Raw genomic sequence first — 19,750 nt, forward strand, 5'->3', positions numbered from 1 at the left:
TTGCATAGAAATGCTTTATTACGTTTATTTGAACAAACTAATTAAAATAAGGCATTCCGGGTTAGATGTAAACATAAGGGTCAGCTGCACAGCGGGCGGCTGCTGTGCAGTGAGCAGGTGTATAGCAACAATAGCGAAAGTTTCAAGTTCTCAAGGGGAAATACAAATTCAAAGTTACATTAACATTTAATTTTGTTTATTAGTTAAGAATATGACTCCTCTGGAAATATGATTCTGAAAAGTGACGGCTGGATTCAAAAATCTTGAAACACAGAGTACTCCGTGTTGTCCAAAAACATTTAAAGTTCATTAGATATTAGATATCCTGCATATGAGCACACTGGTGTTACTAGTTGTTCTTTTTTTTAAGTGTCACTTCATTTAAAGAATATGATACACCAAATTTATTTACCTTACATTCTGATGCCTGATTTTATGCCATATATTAATATATAAAAGGATTCTCTGAGACTCTCCAAAGTAGTAAGCATCTGCCCTACTTGTCACTGACAATGTCTCTAGCAATAAGTTCTTTCATTATTTCGTTGGTACCACCATAGATTGGCTGAACACGGGCGTCCACAAAAGCTCTGTGGAGGGGGGGGAAAAACAAAACAAAGCAAGGAAAGATTAAAAACACCTCCTCGGAATGGACATACAATCAAAAGAAAAACAGTTGTTTCATCTTTGAAGATCCCTCTTTTTAAACGCAATTCCTGTTGTTAAAGAGGTTCATCTTTTCCTAGAGGCTTTAACTGCCTAAAATATTATAACTTTGCAAAGTGCTGTGAACCCAACCAGGAGTCTCCTAATTCTGTTTCACTATATGAGGCATTCCCTGGAAACATGCATGTTGCTGGACCATGCTGATAATAAAACCCTGTATGGGCAACTACTGCACACACAGATAAGCAAGGATTTGAGGACACCCTGATCAAGACTTGCTGGCCTTCCTTTGGTAAGATAGGCTGCAGAACACTCACAAATTACATTCACTGAAAACACCCAGAAACAAGTTATTTTAAAGCAATATTTTATACTCTTTAATGAATTAAAAAAAAAATCTAAACCTACTAATTAAAAAGAATAGTTTATCTATTTATGACAACTGCACAGCAGTCCTTGTTTTGCTACTTCTACCCTCTTTGTTGTTTTGGGGTGTTTTTGTTTTGTTTTTTTTTGTTTGGTTGGTTGGTTTTGTTTGTTTGTTTTTAATAAAATCAGCATCAAAACCTCTTACTGTGGCAAATGGCACTAATGGTACACAACCTTCACAGATAATGCACAAGGAAACAGACAAAAACTTCCTGTCTCTAAATTCATAAAGTCAGCAAAAAATTAGGAATGGCAAATTCTTCTTTCTGCATAGAAATCTCTTAGCTTTTCATTTTAAAAGGTGTAAAAAAGCTGAGTGTAGCCCAGCATGCCCTTGATTCAGCAAGTTGATATCCTGTGGCATTATACAAGACTTAGACTGTATCAACATTTTCTTTTCTTCATACATATGCATTAATTTCAGATAAAATATAAAAACTAGCTCCTCTCATTTTTGTTTTTACGGTTTTGCTTCTCTCCTTTTTTCAATTAATATTTTCCTCCAAAAAACTCACTCCTATTTTGTGAAAAAAACAGGTAATTGCTGAACAGCTTAAGAGTTATTTGGAGAATCAAAACAAACCTTTCTTGCAGACATCCATACAGTAGATTGCCTTTCAATAAAGACGATGAGAAAAGGAACAGTAAATCACTACTAACACTAAACAACTGATACGGAGACATAAAGGAAGTGCCTCATTTGACTTTGCTGGTAATCTTTCATCATGCAAGTCTGAAATGTTACACTTACTTTGCAATTGGATACTCCCACATGTACCCCCATCCTCCATGCATTTGCACACACTGAGTAGCTATGCTGTTTTGGAGATCAGAACACCTTAAAAGGACAAAAAGAAATTTGTTTTTAGAAGGATGTTATGCTGTGAAACATTACGAGAGATATATTAAGCCAAAAACATAACATGACTAGTAAGAAATAAATACTGTTCAATTTAATGTATTCTCTTTATCAAACAGCTTTCAGAGAAGGAAAGGTTTCAAAACATTCAGGCTTGTTCACCTTTCTCACAGGCCAAGAGATTCCTTTTGTGAAGCACACAGATACAGTCTCTCTTCTTACCAAACCCCTCAGCTTTGCCAGAAATTAAGAGCAAATCAGGCTTCCCCCCCACCCATTCCCACTAGCAACACACCAGGATGCTCTTTGAGCATAACCATCCCCTGGGGATAACTACATTTCCTCATAAATTTTAGAATCTTCAATTCTAAAAAGTACTGTAATTCTTCTGGGATTTGATCCCTGTAAAATATGGACTTAACAGCAAAATAAATTTTAACTGCACTGGAAGCTCAAGCCAAAGTTACAAGACATAAAAAAACCACTTTCTAAGCATACAGCTTTCAGAGTGGCAACAGAAGGAACAAAAATGACAACTCAAGTCAATTGCTTCTCATGGAAGAATGTAGGAGTCCTTTTCTCCAAACCATCCCTTCATTCAGTGAAATCCTTACAGTTTATTATACCAACTTTAAATCTGCAGCAGTGAGTTACTGCAACTGTCTTTCCTATATATTTTCCCAAATTAATTTAGGCATGTTACACAACCTCTCACCACAAAAAAACCCCTCCAAACAACCCATCAGACGTTTCTCTAGATGTAAGAAAAGAGATGCACAAACCACATTTTAAAATCCTTCAAAGCTTGAAGTCATATCACTGACTATACCAAAGGTTTGAAGCAAAATTAACTGGACAGAGTCTCCTGACACACTAGGGAATAAAGCAATTTTATATTCAAGTATTTTCTAGACCATTTAAGAAATTTTATGGAAGGGAGCCACAGGGACTCCACTAGTGAAAGGGGAAATCCACAAAAATCATGATGCTAAACAGTTTGGGAAAGTGAGGGAGTTTCAAATGCCTTGCTTTGGGCAATTCGTTGATGAAGTAAGTTTGCGTATCTGAGCTGGCACTAGTTGTTTCCTCCTCCTCAAAACTGAATGCCTCTGCTTATGTACTTGATACTTCTAGGTAATCAGTGCCAGGAATAGCACTCTATCAAAATCCTTCCTTCTACTGTAAATATTCTCTCTGGATCCCCTCAGCATTCTCTGCTCGTTTCCTCTATACTTAGTTTTAAAAGCCTAAAACCAGTAAATCTGTGCATCTTCCATAAAATTATTTGTTCGTTTGTGCGTTTTTCTCCCCTCTTGAGTTTGCAAGCAAACTCAAACTATCCAAATTCATGTGCCACTATCTTAGATGTTTCCACTTGTCCAGATTTCTCTGGTTAAACCTAAGTTAACAGATAACACCACCAAGTACAGGATGAGGGAGGAGCAGTTCTGAACAACAAAGGAAAGCACTGTTTAGTCTCAGTTACAGCGACAGCCGTAGCCAACTATTTCTTCCCAAAACCAGACAGCTTTGAAAACTGGCTGCACCAAACAGCAATTGCTAAGTAACATTGACTAAAAAGTATCATAGAGCTTCAAATATATTCCAATTTTGCTTTTTTTTTTTTAAAAAAAAGGCAAAACAAGCCTCATACCCCATTAAAAACAAAACAAACAAAAAAACCAGAAAACTGCTGAACCCAACAAACATTGAACAACAATTTGCTACAGTAAAATGTAAACTTTGTCTAAATACCAATGGAGAACTCACACATATTTGAAGCTAAAGCTGAATCCTGACCTTGTTATTAATAGAAGCCTATTTCAAAAGCATGTCTTTATTTTGAAATTGATCTGTTTAACCAACACTGGTTTTCAATGTAACTAACATTTTTGCTGAGCACATGAGTAAAGTTAAAGCTAGTGGTCTCTATCAGAAGCTGACAATGTTGCTTTAATCAGGCAGTAATTTTATCTTTTCATTAGATCTTAACAGCTCAGTGTTTTTATCACTAGATTCCTGGCAAGATCATGCAAGTAACACTTCCAAAGGACTGTAACTACATACCAATACTTTGCCATAGAAGCTGTGGCAGAGTCCAGGCGTTTATCCGCGTGGAGCTGCAAACAGTTGTCCATGAAGGCTCGGGCCACACAAATTTGCGTTTTTATTTCTGCCAACTTGTGCTGTATCGTCTGGTTTTGGAATTGGATAGAAGGGGCAGAGGAAAGAGAACAGAAGTAGTACAGTTTAACACTTTAAGTAGAAAATGAAGCATTTTCCAGAAGTATTTCTGTTAGAAATCACTATTTCAAACAACTTTGGCTCTGTACACCAGAAGATACCTTACTGTCCGTACAATTATGTCTTCACCAGTCTTATTAGAGAGAATTACTGCCCTTTACTTCTCAAGGTCAACTCAAAACATGCATTTAAGAGAAAAAGCCATAGAGCCTGGCAAACAAATTCCTAGGGAGCACAGAACAGGAGGCTCTGGGTGTTCCCTCTTGTGGGGAAATGTCTTTTCACTCTGTAGAGCCACGGATTTCCCCAATTAACAACAACATTTCACCATCTATTTAATGCTTTCCTAAGCATTAAATTCCTAAGAATTTCAGTCACATGCAAAGAGACATAAGCAAAAAATAAAAGAAATTTTAGATCAGCAGAAAGCTTTTCAGCACTTAGTTCTGTCACATTGGAAAAGAGTTTCTAGATAGAAGAGGAAAAATCCATCATAAGGGTATTAAAACCAGACCAGGCAAGCTTCAGACCATCTCCTTGTAAGTCTGGTAGGGAGAGGATAAAAATATCAGCCAATAACAAAAGTTCTTTCTAAGCTCAGTTCTAGAACTGTATTAAAAAAAAAGATCATCTTGCTTCAAATATACCAGACCAGTCTACTATTACAAAGATAAGATTTGATTTCAAACAGCATGAGTAAATAAATTAGCCAAGGCAGAGCTCTAATAGAAAGGATTATTTATTATATGCATGCTCTAGCCAGCAGCAACAAAAAAAGGAAACTGAAGAGATAAGCAGAAATGTATTATTTTGCAAAAATAATACACTTTATGAGGTGGTTGGCAGTGGCCTAGCCTAAAAAAAGGAAATTATTTTGGAGAGCTCTGCATACTGAGCTAATACAAATAAGAATCATCCCTTACCTACATTAAAAAAAGGTAAAATGTATTTTTTCTGTGTTAAAGTTGCATGGTGCTCATACTAAATTCCATCTGAAATTATGGATTCCTGAATGTTAACTTTAGAAACAAAGATCATAGTCTCCTGAGAGATACCTGGCATTCCAGCCTCCAAAGGGCCCAGTTCTGGTGCCCTTCACAACTAAAGATTTGATTTTGACAAAGGAAGTCCCAAGACACAGAAATGGATTTTTTTTTGTTGTTGTTAATTATTTCAAAAGTATATTAAAAATGAGGCAGCCAACATCCTTAACTGGTATGAGTCACTTCTATCCTATAAACCCAACATGCAGGAGCTTGGTCTGCTTCAGCCCTAACCACTAATGTGGTTTTCAGGAAAACTGTAATATCACAATCCTGCACAAAGCAACATCTGTTTTATAACTGCAGCTAAAGAGCGCAGGCACAAACGTCTCAAAACACAGTTACCTACCCCTGTCAGGAGTGAGGTTTGCCCACAGAGCATAATCCAACAGTTTTACAGGCAGTCACACAAACACCCAACTTGCTGCTGGCTGAAGAATCTCGTTACAACACCCATAAAGCCAACAAAAACAACACAAGCACCTCTGCAGCACCTGGGCAGCAAGAACACTGCTGGGAGTCCCCACCAGCACCAGCCTCTAATGCCATTTCTCTGCAATGCTCTGTGTGCAGAGGAACACAGTGCCTGCACAGGCAGTCTCCAGGATTCTGGGCAGATACAGAAACACATGCAGGTGTGATGGACCTCTGGCAGTAAAATGCAAGCCTAAGAGCAACACGGGAATTGTTCTTCGCAGCAGCAAAGAGCCAGTATAGTTCCTGGCTAAATATTTCCCTTCCAAAAGCAGCATTGCTTGGAGGCATTTACCTCAGTCATAAAATACATACACTAAGGCTTTTCTGGTGCTGTTTTTTTGATTATTTTGCTTTTCAAAAATGAATGATAGGCACAGAGGCAACAACACAGTCCAAACGTGAAACCTGTGAAAATAATCCTTTCAAAATTTTGATTTGTTCACTATTTCACATACACAGATGTACAGGAAGCATACACTGGAATTTGTATACAAGTCTCTCAGTTCAAACTCACCTGCAAGTGTGCAATTGTCTTCCCAAAAGCTTTTCTTTGCCTCACATAATTTCTTGTTTCTTCAAACATGAATTCACAGCCAGCAAGAGCCATATCAGCAATTAGAAGTCTTTCCTTTTGGACACAAATTATGTGATTCAGTTGAGTTATCCTACATTTCTCCACACTAGATGCACAGTCGGGACACAGATGTTCAGTATTGTTCATTAAGAGAGGGGAGGCAGAAGTCACACAAAATATCCAACCAGACAACATTGCATTACTGAAATTAGTGAGTGGGACGAACACCTTGCTGCCTAAAGCTCACTTTTAGGTCTTAAGACAGGGTAGTGCTCTATCGCGATGACTCAAAAACTAGCCACAAATCAACCACAGGACTCTTACTGACTGAAAAATTCACATCAAATTCTGTTTCTGTTATTGGTTTTCACTGTTCAGTCTAAGTAACAACTATATTTGACAATTTCAATAGGATAACTCTAGAAAAAACAAAGCCTACAAAACCAGCTAGTTTTTCCTTCCTCATAACATGGTGAAAACCAAAAACTAAGTGCAGAACAATTGCTTCTGGCATCACTGAAATCATCTGATGATTACGCTGAATCTGTTCATGAGTGTATCTATTTCTTTAAAGCTGTAATGTATATTTTTTGATCAGGTTTTGTATTTACTGACAGTATAAAATTAAATAAATGTGATCTCTACCAGATGAGACAAATACAAAGTCATAGTTTTGACAAAGCACAGTCACATTTTGAAAAACTACATTGCTTCTTTGTCCTCCCAAATAGTTCCAAAACTTCATAAACTAAGTCGTAACTAGCAAGGTATTTTGGCAGCTAAATGATTTTTTCACTTTGTAATATGAACAGAGTTCCATATATCTTTAATATGCTTCTACTGGTGGAAGAGCTAGAACAGCAGTGCTTGTTTCTTTTTTAAAGAGAATGCCAAATGCATCAGAGACCTCTAAGCTATATTTAATTTACTAACCAAAGTGGTTCCATAGTAAAAGTACAAAAGGAAACTGTGGTATGTTCCGTTTAATACACTACCCTCAGGTTCTTCAATAGCTATGTTGTTGATTAAAAGATTAAAATTAATAGATATGGCTTTGACCTCGTAGATATCAACGTTTTTAAAATGCCCAAAGAATTGCACTTCTAGCACTGCATAGTTCAGTTAAAAAGCAGCAGCATCAACACAACATTGCCTACAGACATCCTGCTTCAGAGTCCAAGGTGACTCCTCACAATACATAAACTTCAAGACTAAGTGACAAAAATTGTCTTTGTATTCTTCCCACAGACAGCAAGCACTCACATTCCTCTTACCTGAGGGAGCTCTGCCATCAGATAGTAGAAGCCTTTGTTCTCTTTTCCAAGCAAGGCACTGGCTGGCAACCGCACATCTTCGAAAAACAGCTCTGCCGTGTCCTAAGAGGATTTGAAACACAACAGTTGATAGTCTAACATTGTAATCTCTTCATTACACTTCTTTTGCCCTATTTTTTTCTTGTTATTGTACACTTTAACACAAAATTATAGAATTGTTTAGGCTAGAATGACTAGAGGTCATCTAGTTTATCTCCTATTCAAAGCAGCTCCAGAAAAACAATCAGCTGAGGGCCTTGTCCTATTTGTGCGTTCCAAAGCTCCAAAGATGAAGGTTCCATGACCTTTCTGGGCCCCTGTGCCACTACCTGACCACTTCCATGGTGGATTTTTTTTCCTAATACCTACTTAGAATTTTCCTTAATGTAACTTATGTCATTTGCATAAGTTGTAACTTTTCCTTTCACTTTGCACCACAAAGAACCTGGTTCCACCATCTCTACAGCCTGTCCTTCCAGGCTCCTTCAGAGGGAACAAACCCAGCTTCCTCAGCGTCTCCTTGCAGACCACATTTCAGACTTCCATAGGCAAAATGAGCAGACATACTCTGCATGGTTGTGCTCTAAAGTCTAACAACTAGAATAAAACCACAGTTCCATCTTATATTTATTTGGTCATTGCTAGGCATTAAGTGGTTTAGGCTTCCTCCAAGTCTATTACATTAGGGGTCGTATGAACTCACTTGAGCTTTCAGGCCAATTTTGTTCAGCTTGCGTCCTTTGATGAAACCTTTTGTTCCATTCTCCACCAGAAAAAGGCTGATCCCATGAGCAGGGGATCGGGCCTCCCGGTCTGTAACCGCAACCACGATCACAACATCACTCATCCAACCATTAGTGATGAATACCTGTAAAAAAAGGCAACTTGGAATAAAGCCATGGACTATGTGGAGAGAAGTTAGGAGAGATCATCAAGTAGCAGAAAGCAAAATTACACTGACACTTTCGCAGGTGAACCAAAAGGCAAGGTTCAAGCGTCCAGAATTTTAAGGTTTCTCAATTAAGTGTTTTGGAACAAGGCAGACACTAGTTTGAGAAGTATTGTGTGGGGCAGAAGTGTCAAGTCACAGAATGCACACATCTGTTTCTTTTTCTATCCCATGATAAAGAAGAATACAGTATCAAATGTAGATATTAAATGAACACAGAGATTCTCTTGTCTACAAATTAAATCAGCAAGGTATAATGCACAAAATTATCAATGACTTCTTGTCACTACTGCTTACTATAATCCCGTAGAATGACTCATGGACCTGCCAAATGGATCCATCTTAACTCTAGCAAAAGAAATGAGCTTCTTGTCCTGCTTGGCTTCAAATGAACAGCATGATCTCCTTTTGAGCACCTGTACATACATATTCGCTTGCACACACTCTCATCACTGCCATTCTGCTAAGGCCAGAAGTCTCCATCAGTCTATGTTATCAGCAGGGGTACATAAGAAGATTAAGACATTTCACAGCTTTAAAAAAAAAAAGCCCTGCTGAACCCACATTCTATTTCAATGCTATTCCTGCCTTCTTGCTTTTTTACTGCGGCAATGAAAGAAGAGGTTAATGCTTTGCAACAGCTTTACAACACACACAGAGCATCTGATACAGCTGGTTTTCTTTTTTTTTCTGCTAACATGACCAGCAAGCTCCTGAATAAAGATTATGAAGCTTGCATTGTGGCAAAACATGTATTTACTCAGGCCACAGAAGATTTCACAAGTAGTATTGCATATATTTTATTTTTAAACCTCAGTATTAAAAACCAGCCTTGGTCCTGCTTATACTGTGCAGCACCTTTTTTCCCCTTTTATTCACAGTTTAAGAGCGAACAGCCCTTTTGATAGCGTTACTTAAAAGCTACAAAAATAATCTGAACAAGCCCTCCCATAAACTGGTCTGTAAACTGCCAGTAACAAAACATCTTAAGATCTATTAAAAAAAAAAGTAACTGAGAAAAAAAAAAACAACACCCACAACATAACCCACACCAAAAAACCCAAACCAAAAGCGAAGGGACTGGGAGGAGATCCTAATTGTGGTGCACACCCTGGTGCACTGTACTGGATGCATTCAGTTCCCAAAGCCTATGAGCAGCATGTATGTCTGTGCACTCACCTTACTCCCATTAAGAATCCAGTCACTTCCATCTTTTTTCGCATATGTCCGTACTCCCTGCAAGTCACTGAAACAAAATTCAAAAGGTCCTTCAAGAAACCATTCTGGAAGCTGCAATTTTTATCTTGAATTCTACCCAGTACAAAATAAGGTAGATTTTATATCATCCAGGCATGGGCTCAGTGAAAACAGATGAGGATAGTGAAACACAATGAAACAGCTGAGTGTAACACAGAACCACAAACACGCTGTGGAAAAGGATGATAAATCTATGCAATCATACAGGAGCACAAGGTCCCATTTTCCCATCTCTGCTTGTGGGAGGTGGTGTAATACAAGCATGGGTCAGCATCCCCTCACACCAATATGCTTTAAATGACAAATGCCAGACAAAACCACATCCTCTAAGCAGGCTCAGTCCTGATCAGAAGGCTCTGCGAAAAGCCATGGGCCACATCCACCATTTGTAGAAGCATGACACCAACAGGTTTTGCTCTTCATCTGTCCCTCTCTGTTTTGGAAACTAGCCAGCTCTGACTACTCCAAACACGTACTGGCTGCCATTCAATAATGATGGGCAAGGAGGAGTATTTCTCTGGAAGGATTCAGAGAAAAGAAAATAGGGTGCTCTGTTCCACAACAAAAGCTAATAGTAAAGTCAAGTCTTCTTTACCAAGGTATGTAATTTTCTCCTATGTTTCATATTAAAAGTATGCTCACATGACAAGCAAGTTGGTAACTATAAATTTATATTGCAAAAGTAAATACAAAGCATATTTGCCCATAGCAGGATGATACAGAAACATACTCAGAGCTAATACCTTGAAATGACAAAGATGTAGTAATCTATAACAGGTTTTTCAAGGTCCTACCTAATGTAGGATAGTCTAATCACTAAGGTGTCCATATAAACCAGGAGGCTCAGAATGTTTTTCACTGATAAATCGATAGAAAGCACATAATTTGAGACAATTGTTTTAATATTTGGCTTACCTGCCAGCCCCAGGTTCTGTCATGGCGATAGCTCCAATGCACTTGCCTGCAACCATTTGGGGGATAAAGCGTTTAATCTGTTCTTCAGAGCCATAGTTTGCAATGTAGGGCATGACAATATCTGAATGAAGGCTGAACCCTGGGCCTGTACAGTTAACGTACATTCTGGGAAAAAAAAGAGGCGGGGGGAAGTTCAGGAAGAAGTACTACAAAGACTTAAAACACTGAACTCTACATCATTACAACACAAATGCAACAATGAGGAAAATCCCACTACACAGAAGTCTCAGAGACTCTGAGCTTCTGACAGGAATTTCATTAAGATACTTGTACCATTATTTAAGGCACTGGTACCCTTATTTATAGAATGTACTTTCACAGCCAAATGGGTACCAGGCTAAAAAGATACTTTCCCCAGCCAGTGGAGCACGACACTTGTTACTCAGTGATCTGGAATATTTAAAAAAAGAGGGATTTACATATGTGTAAACTAACCTTTCCACAAGAAAGAGAACTCCATTTTCTGTAAGCAAACATAATGAGGACAACTCATGGAAAAAAAAATAGTCATCACTGAAATACTTCCTGAAGCATCAAGTACTCACTGCTCCTCCCAGACAATGGCTGAAGAGAGAATATCCGCTCCGATGCCTCCATGTTTTTCAGCAATAGCAACACCCAGCAAACCCTGCTGTCCAGCCTTTTCCCAGAGCTCCCTGCTCACTTGGCCATTCTTCTCCCATCTGCAAAATGAACACAAGAACAAGGCCACACATTAAATCCCCACATGCTACTGTTTATTTGTCATGGCTGCTGCTTCACACTGGAACACCAACACACAGTGTGAGGGTACACACACAACTAAGTTTCACAGCCAAGAAGCAGTGGATTAATCACAGGTTTTCTAATCTTCAAGTCCACAAATGCCACTGGCATTACAGGGGCACCAACTGTAAAACAAGTTTGAACTCCTGCTTCCAACATGTAACCTGACAGGAATTTCATTAAGACTTGTTATGACTGTTATACCAGACTGGTATTTAGGAGATTTAGCCACAACCATCTGGATAATTACAAGCAGGTCTTTATCTTCACGACATTCCATTTTCCCCAGTACAAAATGAGTATAACACATCAGTATCTTTTGTGAAAGACTTCCACTCAGCCAATGAGAATTGCTTTATCAGAACCAAAATGCCTTCATATTAGTCACTTTTATATAAAAATCGGTCCCTGTGCACTCAGAACAACTCATTACTGTATTTTGTGAAATTACTGCTTTAAGGTAGTTTCAAGTCTGTGTAAACAGATAGAGTTGAGGCTTAGCTGCTGACAGTTTGCAAACTTTAACACCATGGGAATCCCTCAATCTTAGAAAAATAGTTCCTCTTAATGGGATTTGCCAACTCAGTAGAAAGTTGGATAGCCATTAATGGTCCAGGTGGTTTTTTTAATGTCTTTTTCTTTAAAACCACAATTTTAAAATTATATGATAGACAGATTACATCGGAGACATTCCTCTGACACACCTGAGTGCAGCAGAGCTGTATCACATCTCTTCTCCCACAGTTAATCAAGTATCTTATCCTACATATAGAATAGCATCACAGAATCACAGAATGGTTTGGGTTGGAAGGGACCTTAAAGGTCATCTTGTTCCAACCCCCTGCCATGGGCAGGGACATCTTCCACTAGACCAGGTTGATCAGAGCCCCATCCAACCTGGCCTTGGACACTTCTAGGGATGAGTGTTCACAGCTTCTCTGGGCAACCTGTTCCAGTATTTAAGCTTTCTAGTGTTTAAGCTCCATTCCAGAGCTTTTGCTCCTACACTGGAAATCTTACACAAATCTCTCTTGACCACCTTTGCTTCACCCCTCCCCTCGCTTTCAGGGCCATTCCTGTCTCTACTTCACCCATCGCCAGAGCTTCACCTCCTCACAATAATCCACAATTGCATTCACTGATGCCACATTTGGCTTTTCACATCAGCCCAGACAATTAATATACTGTGCCTGAAGCCTCCTTGTTTACTTGAAAGGTGTGAGAACAGATCAGTTCATCAGTCACTGAAGTGATGCAAGAACAAAATTTCAACTTGTTCCAGCCTCTCTAAGAAACCCCTGCGTCAGCACGACAGCAAACAGGATCTTCAGTAACCTCAAGCAGACCCAGTACCTGTTTACAAACTGCACCACAAGCCTAACAACAGACGAGGGAAAATGTCTGGTTTTGTGGACAGAATGTAAGTGCACAATGGAAGAGCACAGCATACTACTACAAGGCTGTGGTTTGAGGATAAAAAAACTAGCTGCCACCAACCCTTCTTTAAGTCCTTTCCATTGCCTCCTGCTGTTCATTCTTGCCCCAGAGCCACAATATTCCACCCACTCAATTGTGAGCTGTATCAGGACATTCACCTAGCAGGGCAATTTCAGAATAAGCCCTTCACTACCCCCCACTGTTTTCACTTCAAGTAAAGTAGAAATTGCTTAAGATATTACTGAAGCTTAACACTTTCAGTTCAGAACCACTTAATCCTCACTTAATTTCTTTTCTTTCCCCAACTATAACTTGAGTGGATATAAATAAAATAAGGGCTAAAACTACCCTCCAGCTCTAGTTCAGTGGAATTACAACACTTCTACTCTGTCCCATATTTCCACAGAAGTAAAAGTTACAGAAATTTAAACAAAGATGTTTTGTGCAAGTTTCTTGGTAATACATAATTCACCTTACCATGCTATGTGAACTTGTATGTTGTTACAAAATCTACTGCAATGTAACCTAGACACAAGATGAATGCCTTTTTTAGTTACATCAGCCCCATGGGAACTGAACTGTCCCCTAACTCCACCCAAGACACTGGTGTCAGAGTTAATCCTACAAAGCAGGAATACTTTGCTGCAACTCTTGCAAACTGCATGTTTGCTCGTAGGCCTAAGCTGAGGATGCCACACTGCCTACACTGGAGCTCAGAGGATGTGGCGAATTTTGATTATGTGTGATTTTTCTTCACGCGTGATTTTCACAGGTTTGTTTTAATTCACTAAATTTGAAATACAAAGCTTGTAAACGAAAACTAATAACCTGTTTATCTTGTCATATAAAGAGTCACACTGCAAAAAGCATTTTTTGGGGAAAAAAATGCATATCATTTGGCAAAACAAAATGTTTAAGAGGTTATCTTACTCTGCGTGAAAAGGCAGCACTTCTTCCTGAAAGAACTTCCTGGCACTCTCCCTGAAGATGTCATGCTCTGATGAGAAGATTCTCCGAGTGCCTATATCCATCAAAGTTTTAGCAGAAGATGGTTCCAGGCGCTTTGTGCCATGTTCTTCAGTTTGCAGAGGACTAAGAAAGACAAATGAAAGCATCTGTTAGGGCACAGGCACTCTATTTATGTTTACATTAAAAGAGAGGAAACACCTGTGTTGCTAAACACAGGTTCACATCCCAACTCTGGCATGCTGTTAGGTCCAAAGGATACGCACGATAAATACAAAGACCTAACAGACACTGCACTTCAGTGAGCTGTTAAAGGAGGTATGGCCAGACTAGCTTGTCCTTAACACTTCAAATAAATTAAAAACAATAATAATACATATATAGCTAAAATAATAAAGTTTCTGTTTATTAAAGATGCTAAAAATCATCGCTGCCCTCTCTCTCCCCCTGCCACACAACCTCCAAAATGCAATTCAGCTCATTTTAAACTGAAGGAATAGCTTTATGAACAAGTGAACTTTTTTGGTGAATTTTGTTCATTCTGTACATGCCTCCCCAAAAGCCCCAAACTTGCAAACCCATGACGCTGAAAATTCACATACTCAAAATAAAAGTGAGCGCAGGGTGGATTTGCATGCTCCAAAGGATGTACTGTATTCTGCATTATCACATATACTTAACCTTGAAAGTAATACTTTCTAAATCATTCTAAATCTCGGTATTTTTGTTGTGCGGGAAGGCCGATCTTCACAAAACTCTGATAAAAACATACATAAAAATAAAATGCTGCTTTAACAAAAAAATAAAAACTGGAACAGTGGTGTCAGTAGTAGAAACCTCACAAGAAAAGTATAATTATGAAATAACAAGGAAGGGTTTATAAAGCTTTTGTAGGGGTTTAGAACATAAAGGATGACATATTACTTGAAGGCTGAAATGAAAATTCGATTTATATTTGTGCATTGGATTCTTTTACCTGTTTTTATTTTATTGCCATAAAACATCAGAAATTTTAAGTAGAGCTGAGCTGTAGTAAATGGAAAAGGCATTCACTGTTCCTTTCTCAAACTATTTTGTTAATCTCTCCTCAGTTCCTCAGCACAGCAACTGTGTGTAGTCCCGCAAAATTCAGCTGAGCCCACACTTATTTACTCTGTTATTGAGACAAAAGTCTTTATTTACTGCCACATGTAGTTACTCAGGCTCTCCCAGTGCAAAGGATTAAACACCCCAGAAACACGCACTCTATTTATTTCTAATCGTATTTGTAAAAAAATGGATATAGCAACTTGAGTACTTTGTACCCCCAAAGCTAGGCACACAGTGACTCCCAAAAGCTCCACCTTATTTTTAACGCTGTTTAAGATGATGTTGAGCTTTCTTTAAGCCCCCCCCTTATGTTTAATTATGGCTCACACCCTGCATGTCACACAGGGGAAGGGCCTGGCTGATCCCTTATGCCAACCAAAGCCCTAGGAAAGACAACTCCAAGGCCGGGGAAGGTGTGATCGCACTCCTGCCCTTCTGCCCCCTTCCCCGACCCGAGCGCCTGATGCCACGGAGGAATGGTGTGCCCGGGCAACGACGCGCCCAGCCGTCACCTGCTGCCAGCACGGGACCCGCTGTCCCCAGCACGGGACCCGCTGTCCCCAGCACGGGACCCGCTGTCCCCAGCACGGGACCCGCTGTCCCCAGCACGGGACCCGCTGTCCCCAGCACGGGACCCGCTGTCCCCAGCACGGGACCCGCTGTCCCCAGCACGGGACTCGCTGTCCCCAGCACGGGACTCGCTGTCCCCAGGCCGGGCCGGGAAGTGGAGCAAAGGTCGGGATATCACGGCGATGCGCTGGGGCTCCCGGACCCGCCCGGCTCGGGGGGATTCCGGACCCGCCGGGCTCAGGGGGCTCGCCCAGCCCCAGCTGCCTCCTGCAAAGGGAGGACCGCCGCACACATACACATACGCCTTTATATACACAGACAGTGCCTGCAACCCTCCCGCCATACGTACAGAGCACACGCATCCACACCCCTCCGAACGCACACGGATGCGCACAGCCGCCACATACACGTATGCATACAGAATGTGTGCACACACGGCTATACGGCCCCATCAACCCACATACACGCCCCCCCACGTAGATGGGCAAAGACACACACCGCGCTCTCTAAGGAGCCCAAACTCGGGGCGCCCTTCCACCCGCCCTCGCGGTGCTCCCCGGCGGGATTCCCCAGGCCCCACGGCCGGCCGCGCTCACCTGGCCCGGGCAGAGAAGGGCCGGCAGCCGGGGACCCGCAGAGCCGAGCATAAGCGAAGCAACCGCGCCGCCATCTTACGGGACAGGGCGGGGCAGCGCAGGGCGGCACCGCCGCGAGTGTGGGCGGCGGGGGCGGTCCGAGCCGCGGCGCAATGTTATGTTGCGATTAATTCGTTACTGTCCCTTGCTTTCGTTGTCGCCGTCGGTTCTGTTAGCGATGCTGCTCTGCTTGCCCCGCGCGGAGGGTCATGCTGCCCAGAGCCTCTAGCAACACGCACCCCTGTAATTACCCCTGCTCCCGCCTACCCGCCGTTGTAAATCCCTTCCGTGTTTAGAGCGGGATTATGGTGAAACGTGTATGATAAATATTTTTCTCATGTAGCTTTGAAGTCACGTCCGGGAGGGGAGCGGGAGCAGGGGTGACAGAGGTTTGTGGCGCGGTCCGTGTGCCGGCGCAGGGCCGCGCCTCCGTCCTCCCCCTCAGCACCCTCAGGGACGGGGCCGTCGCCCTCCCGAGCCGGCGTGAGGGGAAGTCGGGCCCCCTCCCCTGACGGCTGCCCCTCATCGGGCATTTTGGTCATTTTGCCTTTAGCCCACGTTAATTTTTGAGTGCTCCTACCCTCGAGGAGGTGGTTTATGATCATTGCTGTGCGTGGGTTTCCGAAGGGTGGAGCTGTTGTCCTGAACGTTACCCATCGCGCAGCACCAACTCGCACACTGAGGCGAGGTATTTCTATCTTTTTTTATTCTAGTTTGCGCAAAGTAGGGACCTAGATGGCAACCCACAAAAGGCTAGCTCCCCAGTCTTCAAAATTTTACACTATTTATGCATTTTAAAAAACGCATACATTTAGTTACACAACCTTCTTATTAATAAGTACTCAACCCCCTATTTGCTAGTTATACCTCTTCCTTCTCGCGCTCATTAGTGCCTCATGCACAGTTCTTCCCTCCATTGGAGTCTGGAGTCTGTTTTGAGTCCGTGAGTAGGTGGTCATGATCTCCCACTGACAGAATTACCTTTCCCCCAGTTACTTCAGTGCTCATAACTGTACTGAAAATAAATTATATTTTGACTCAAACCCTTATTCAGATCTTGAGGAGCTCGATATCAAGGGGGCATTACTTTAAGGGAAAGGAAATCGCTGGAGGTGGGGGAAAGGATAAAGGTTTAACAGTCGTTCTTTGTCCCTCCAGCTCCTGTGGTCACCCTGCTGCATGGGGCACAGCCCTGATGGAGAATACTTTAAATGAGTCAGCCATCTGGGGAGAGTTTTGAGCTGTAAATGGGCATCTTTCACTGAGAAAGGAGCTCCTACATGCTTCTTTTACCAACAATACCGTAAGCTACAAATTGATAGATTAATTATAACTGATATCTAGAAAATAGGCATTACCCATCATCATTATGATTAATATGGGGTTAAAACAATGTACAGTCCCCATCAATGGGATTTTACATGCTTTCCTCGCTTCCCATGTGGTGTTATGGAACCTTCAGAAATTATCCTCTGGAGTCATGAGATGACACAAAAAATTTAAGCAAAAAGGGAGTTTCAAGCCTTTGTGAAGTAAGATAATACACAGGTACCCCCGAAATGCCAGGCAGAGGAAGGATTACAGGAAAATTTATTTCCAAAGTTGAGAACACTAGACTTCAGAGAACATTACTCTTAAGGGTGTTTCAAACACTGAGCCTGAGGAAAGACACAGCCTTGTGTTCTTCTCAGGGCTTTTATTATCCCTGGACCCCACTCTGTGGGGCCTTCGACATGTCTGCAAGACTTACCTTTTTCTCGTACCAGGGAGCGTTTCTCTGGAATGCAGGAGGAGAAAATGTCTAAAACTCTCTTTGGGAAAGATACCTCTTCTAGGCAGGAAAGTCTTCCTATGCAAAACAAGCTCTGATCTCCTCTCCATAAATCTTCTGTAAGGGTCTCTTACAGCCTTGGTGTTTGTTGAGAAATAAAAAAAATGCTGACAAGATTGTAATGGCTGAAAGCACAAAGCAGATCAGCTCAGAAGATATTTTTCATTTTAAGCTAATACTTTATTGGGAGGAGAATTGTACAAAATCTGTTGAGAAAATGCCCATGGTTTGTATGTTTTTATATATTGATCCATAGTCTAAACTAAGTTGTAAAGTTTTTTCAGTGTATACATATAAAAAAATCTTTCATTTGATCAGTCCTGTTTTCAACTATTGTGTTCCTGCACCCTAAGCCAGGAGATGGCACTACAGGAATTCCTATGGATGGGCCTACCTGAAAGCAGCCTAGCCTCTCTAAGGGCATGAGTGTTTTTAGTGTGACATGCTGGCAATGCACAGAGTTGTCTGTCTGTCTGTAGTTACAGGCAGAAGCACCTGCATTACAAAACCAGTTGGAGCCTGGAAACTTGTGCTATTTTTTCATTTTGGAGTCTGATCTCATATTATTATGTCAGAGTAGGCAGGAGGGAACCATGCAGGGGCAGTTGGGAGAGAAGAACTGAATGGGAGTTTGGTGGGAATTACTGCATTTGGATGCCCAGAGGTAAAATCTGGCTATGCTTACGAGGCCCTGTCAGGTACAGCAGCCTCCTGGGAAGTGCCTTCCTTACACTGGTATAGGCTCCTGGGTGAGCCCAGCACTTTGGTCTCAGATCTGTTAGCAAACAGGAGGCTGATAAGGAGATTCCCATTCCCAGAGATGCCAGGTCACCCCATTTACAGTCTTGGCAGCTTTGCTGTAGCAAGAAAATCTAGCAGGACATATCCCATCACCCACACACAGGGTGAAGGGATAAGGGAGCTGAGAGATGATAGATCCTGTCCTAAGCCACAGAAAAGTAAACTTTGTCCAGGTTTCAAGTATCGGTTCCTGGTATCAGGAGATGCCTCAAAACAGACAGTGGCTAGCAGACTGACATTTTGCATACCATTTTTTGGGGGGAAGAAGTGTGGGTATAAAGAATTAGTTATTAAGAACGATGGAAGGTTTTGTTTGTTTGGGGGTTTTTGAGGTTTTTTTAAATGTTCTTGCAGAAAACAGACTTGAAGTAGATAGTGCAGCAGGGCAGAGTGCAAATGCATTGTTGGCCTTCTTATAGATGCTGTTCCCAGTTTGGAATTGTGCTTTTCTTGCAACAACCTAATGGAACTTTAATGAGACACAGCATAGCCTGGCATAACTGACAGTGCTGTACTCCTTCCTCGTGCAATCTGGTCCCTTCACCTCCATTCCTCCTGTGGGCAAAGTCACAGACTGAGCCTCTAATTCTTATTTTCCACTGTTCTTGGTGACTCCTTTCTAACCTCTGGTACACGTGGCTCAGGAGAGGGATATAGTTTGCCCTATGTTATTGGGTGCAAATTCTCCCAAATTAGTAGTTCTCCTGCTGTCATATTGCATATTTAGCAGGGGAATTTTCCATTTGAGACTCCCAACTGCTCAGATCTCTGTTACTTTGTGGTAAACACTGTGCCCCCTATCATACCCAGCACTAGCAATATCCACCCGTCTGGTATTAGAAGTGTTGTCATTATGATGTGCAGACACCA

At 41.3% G+C, this 19,750-nt stretch overlaps 2 protein-coding genes across 5 annotated transcripts in view; one reads left to right on the forward strand and one right to left on the reverse strand.

The window, feature by feature from the left end:
• Window positions 1-16,339, reverse strand: ACADL (acyl-CoA dehydrogenase long chain). The gene is made up of 11 exons (XM_064661960.1): window positions 16,210-16,339; window positions 13,919-14,080; window positions 11,332-11,469; window positions 10,727-10,891; window positions 9,734-9,800; window positions 8,309-8,473; window positions 7,567-7,668; window positions 6,233-6,346; window positions 4,022-4,149; window positions 1,847-1,933; window positions 1-590 (listed from the first exon to the last, which is right to left on the reverse strand). Exons 1-11 carry the CDS (start codon window positions 16,281-16,283, stop codon window positions 497-499), a joined length of 1,296 nt encoding a protein of 431 aa, XP_064518030.1. The 5' UTR covers window positions 16,284-16,339; the 3' UTR covers window positions 1-496.
• A 50-nt stretch (window positions 16,340-16,389) lies between these two features.
• CPS1 (carbamoyl-phosphate synthase 1) overlaps window positions 16,390-19,750 on the forward strand; it is a 170,427-nt gene continuing 167,066 nt past the window's right edge. For 3 of the 4 annotated variants that reach the window (XM_064661946.1, XM_064661942.1, XM_064661947.1), the window contains exons 1-4: window positions 16,390-16,491; window positions 16,592-16,637; window positions 16,802-16,936; window positions 17,407-17,551. The gene's annotated coding sequence lies outside the window, so the exon portion shown is untranslated. The remainder of the gene's footprint in view (window positions 16,492-16,591; window positions 16,638-16,801; window positions 16,937-17,406; window positions 17,552-19,750) is intronic. The other variant, XM_064661943.1, reaches the window with a different exon arrangement.

Source organism: Pseudopipra pipra, chromosome 7 (assembly GCF_036250125.1).
Source record: "Pseudopipra pipra isolate bDixPip1 chromosome 7, bDixPip1.hap1, whole genome shotgun sequence".
Lineage (NCBI taxonomy): Eukaryota > Metazoa > Chordata > Aves > Passeriformes > Pipridae > Pseudopipra > Pseudopipra pipra.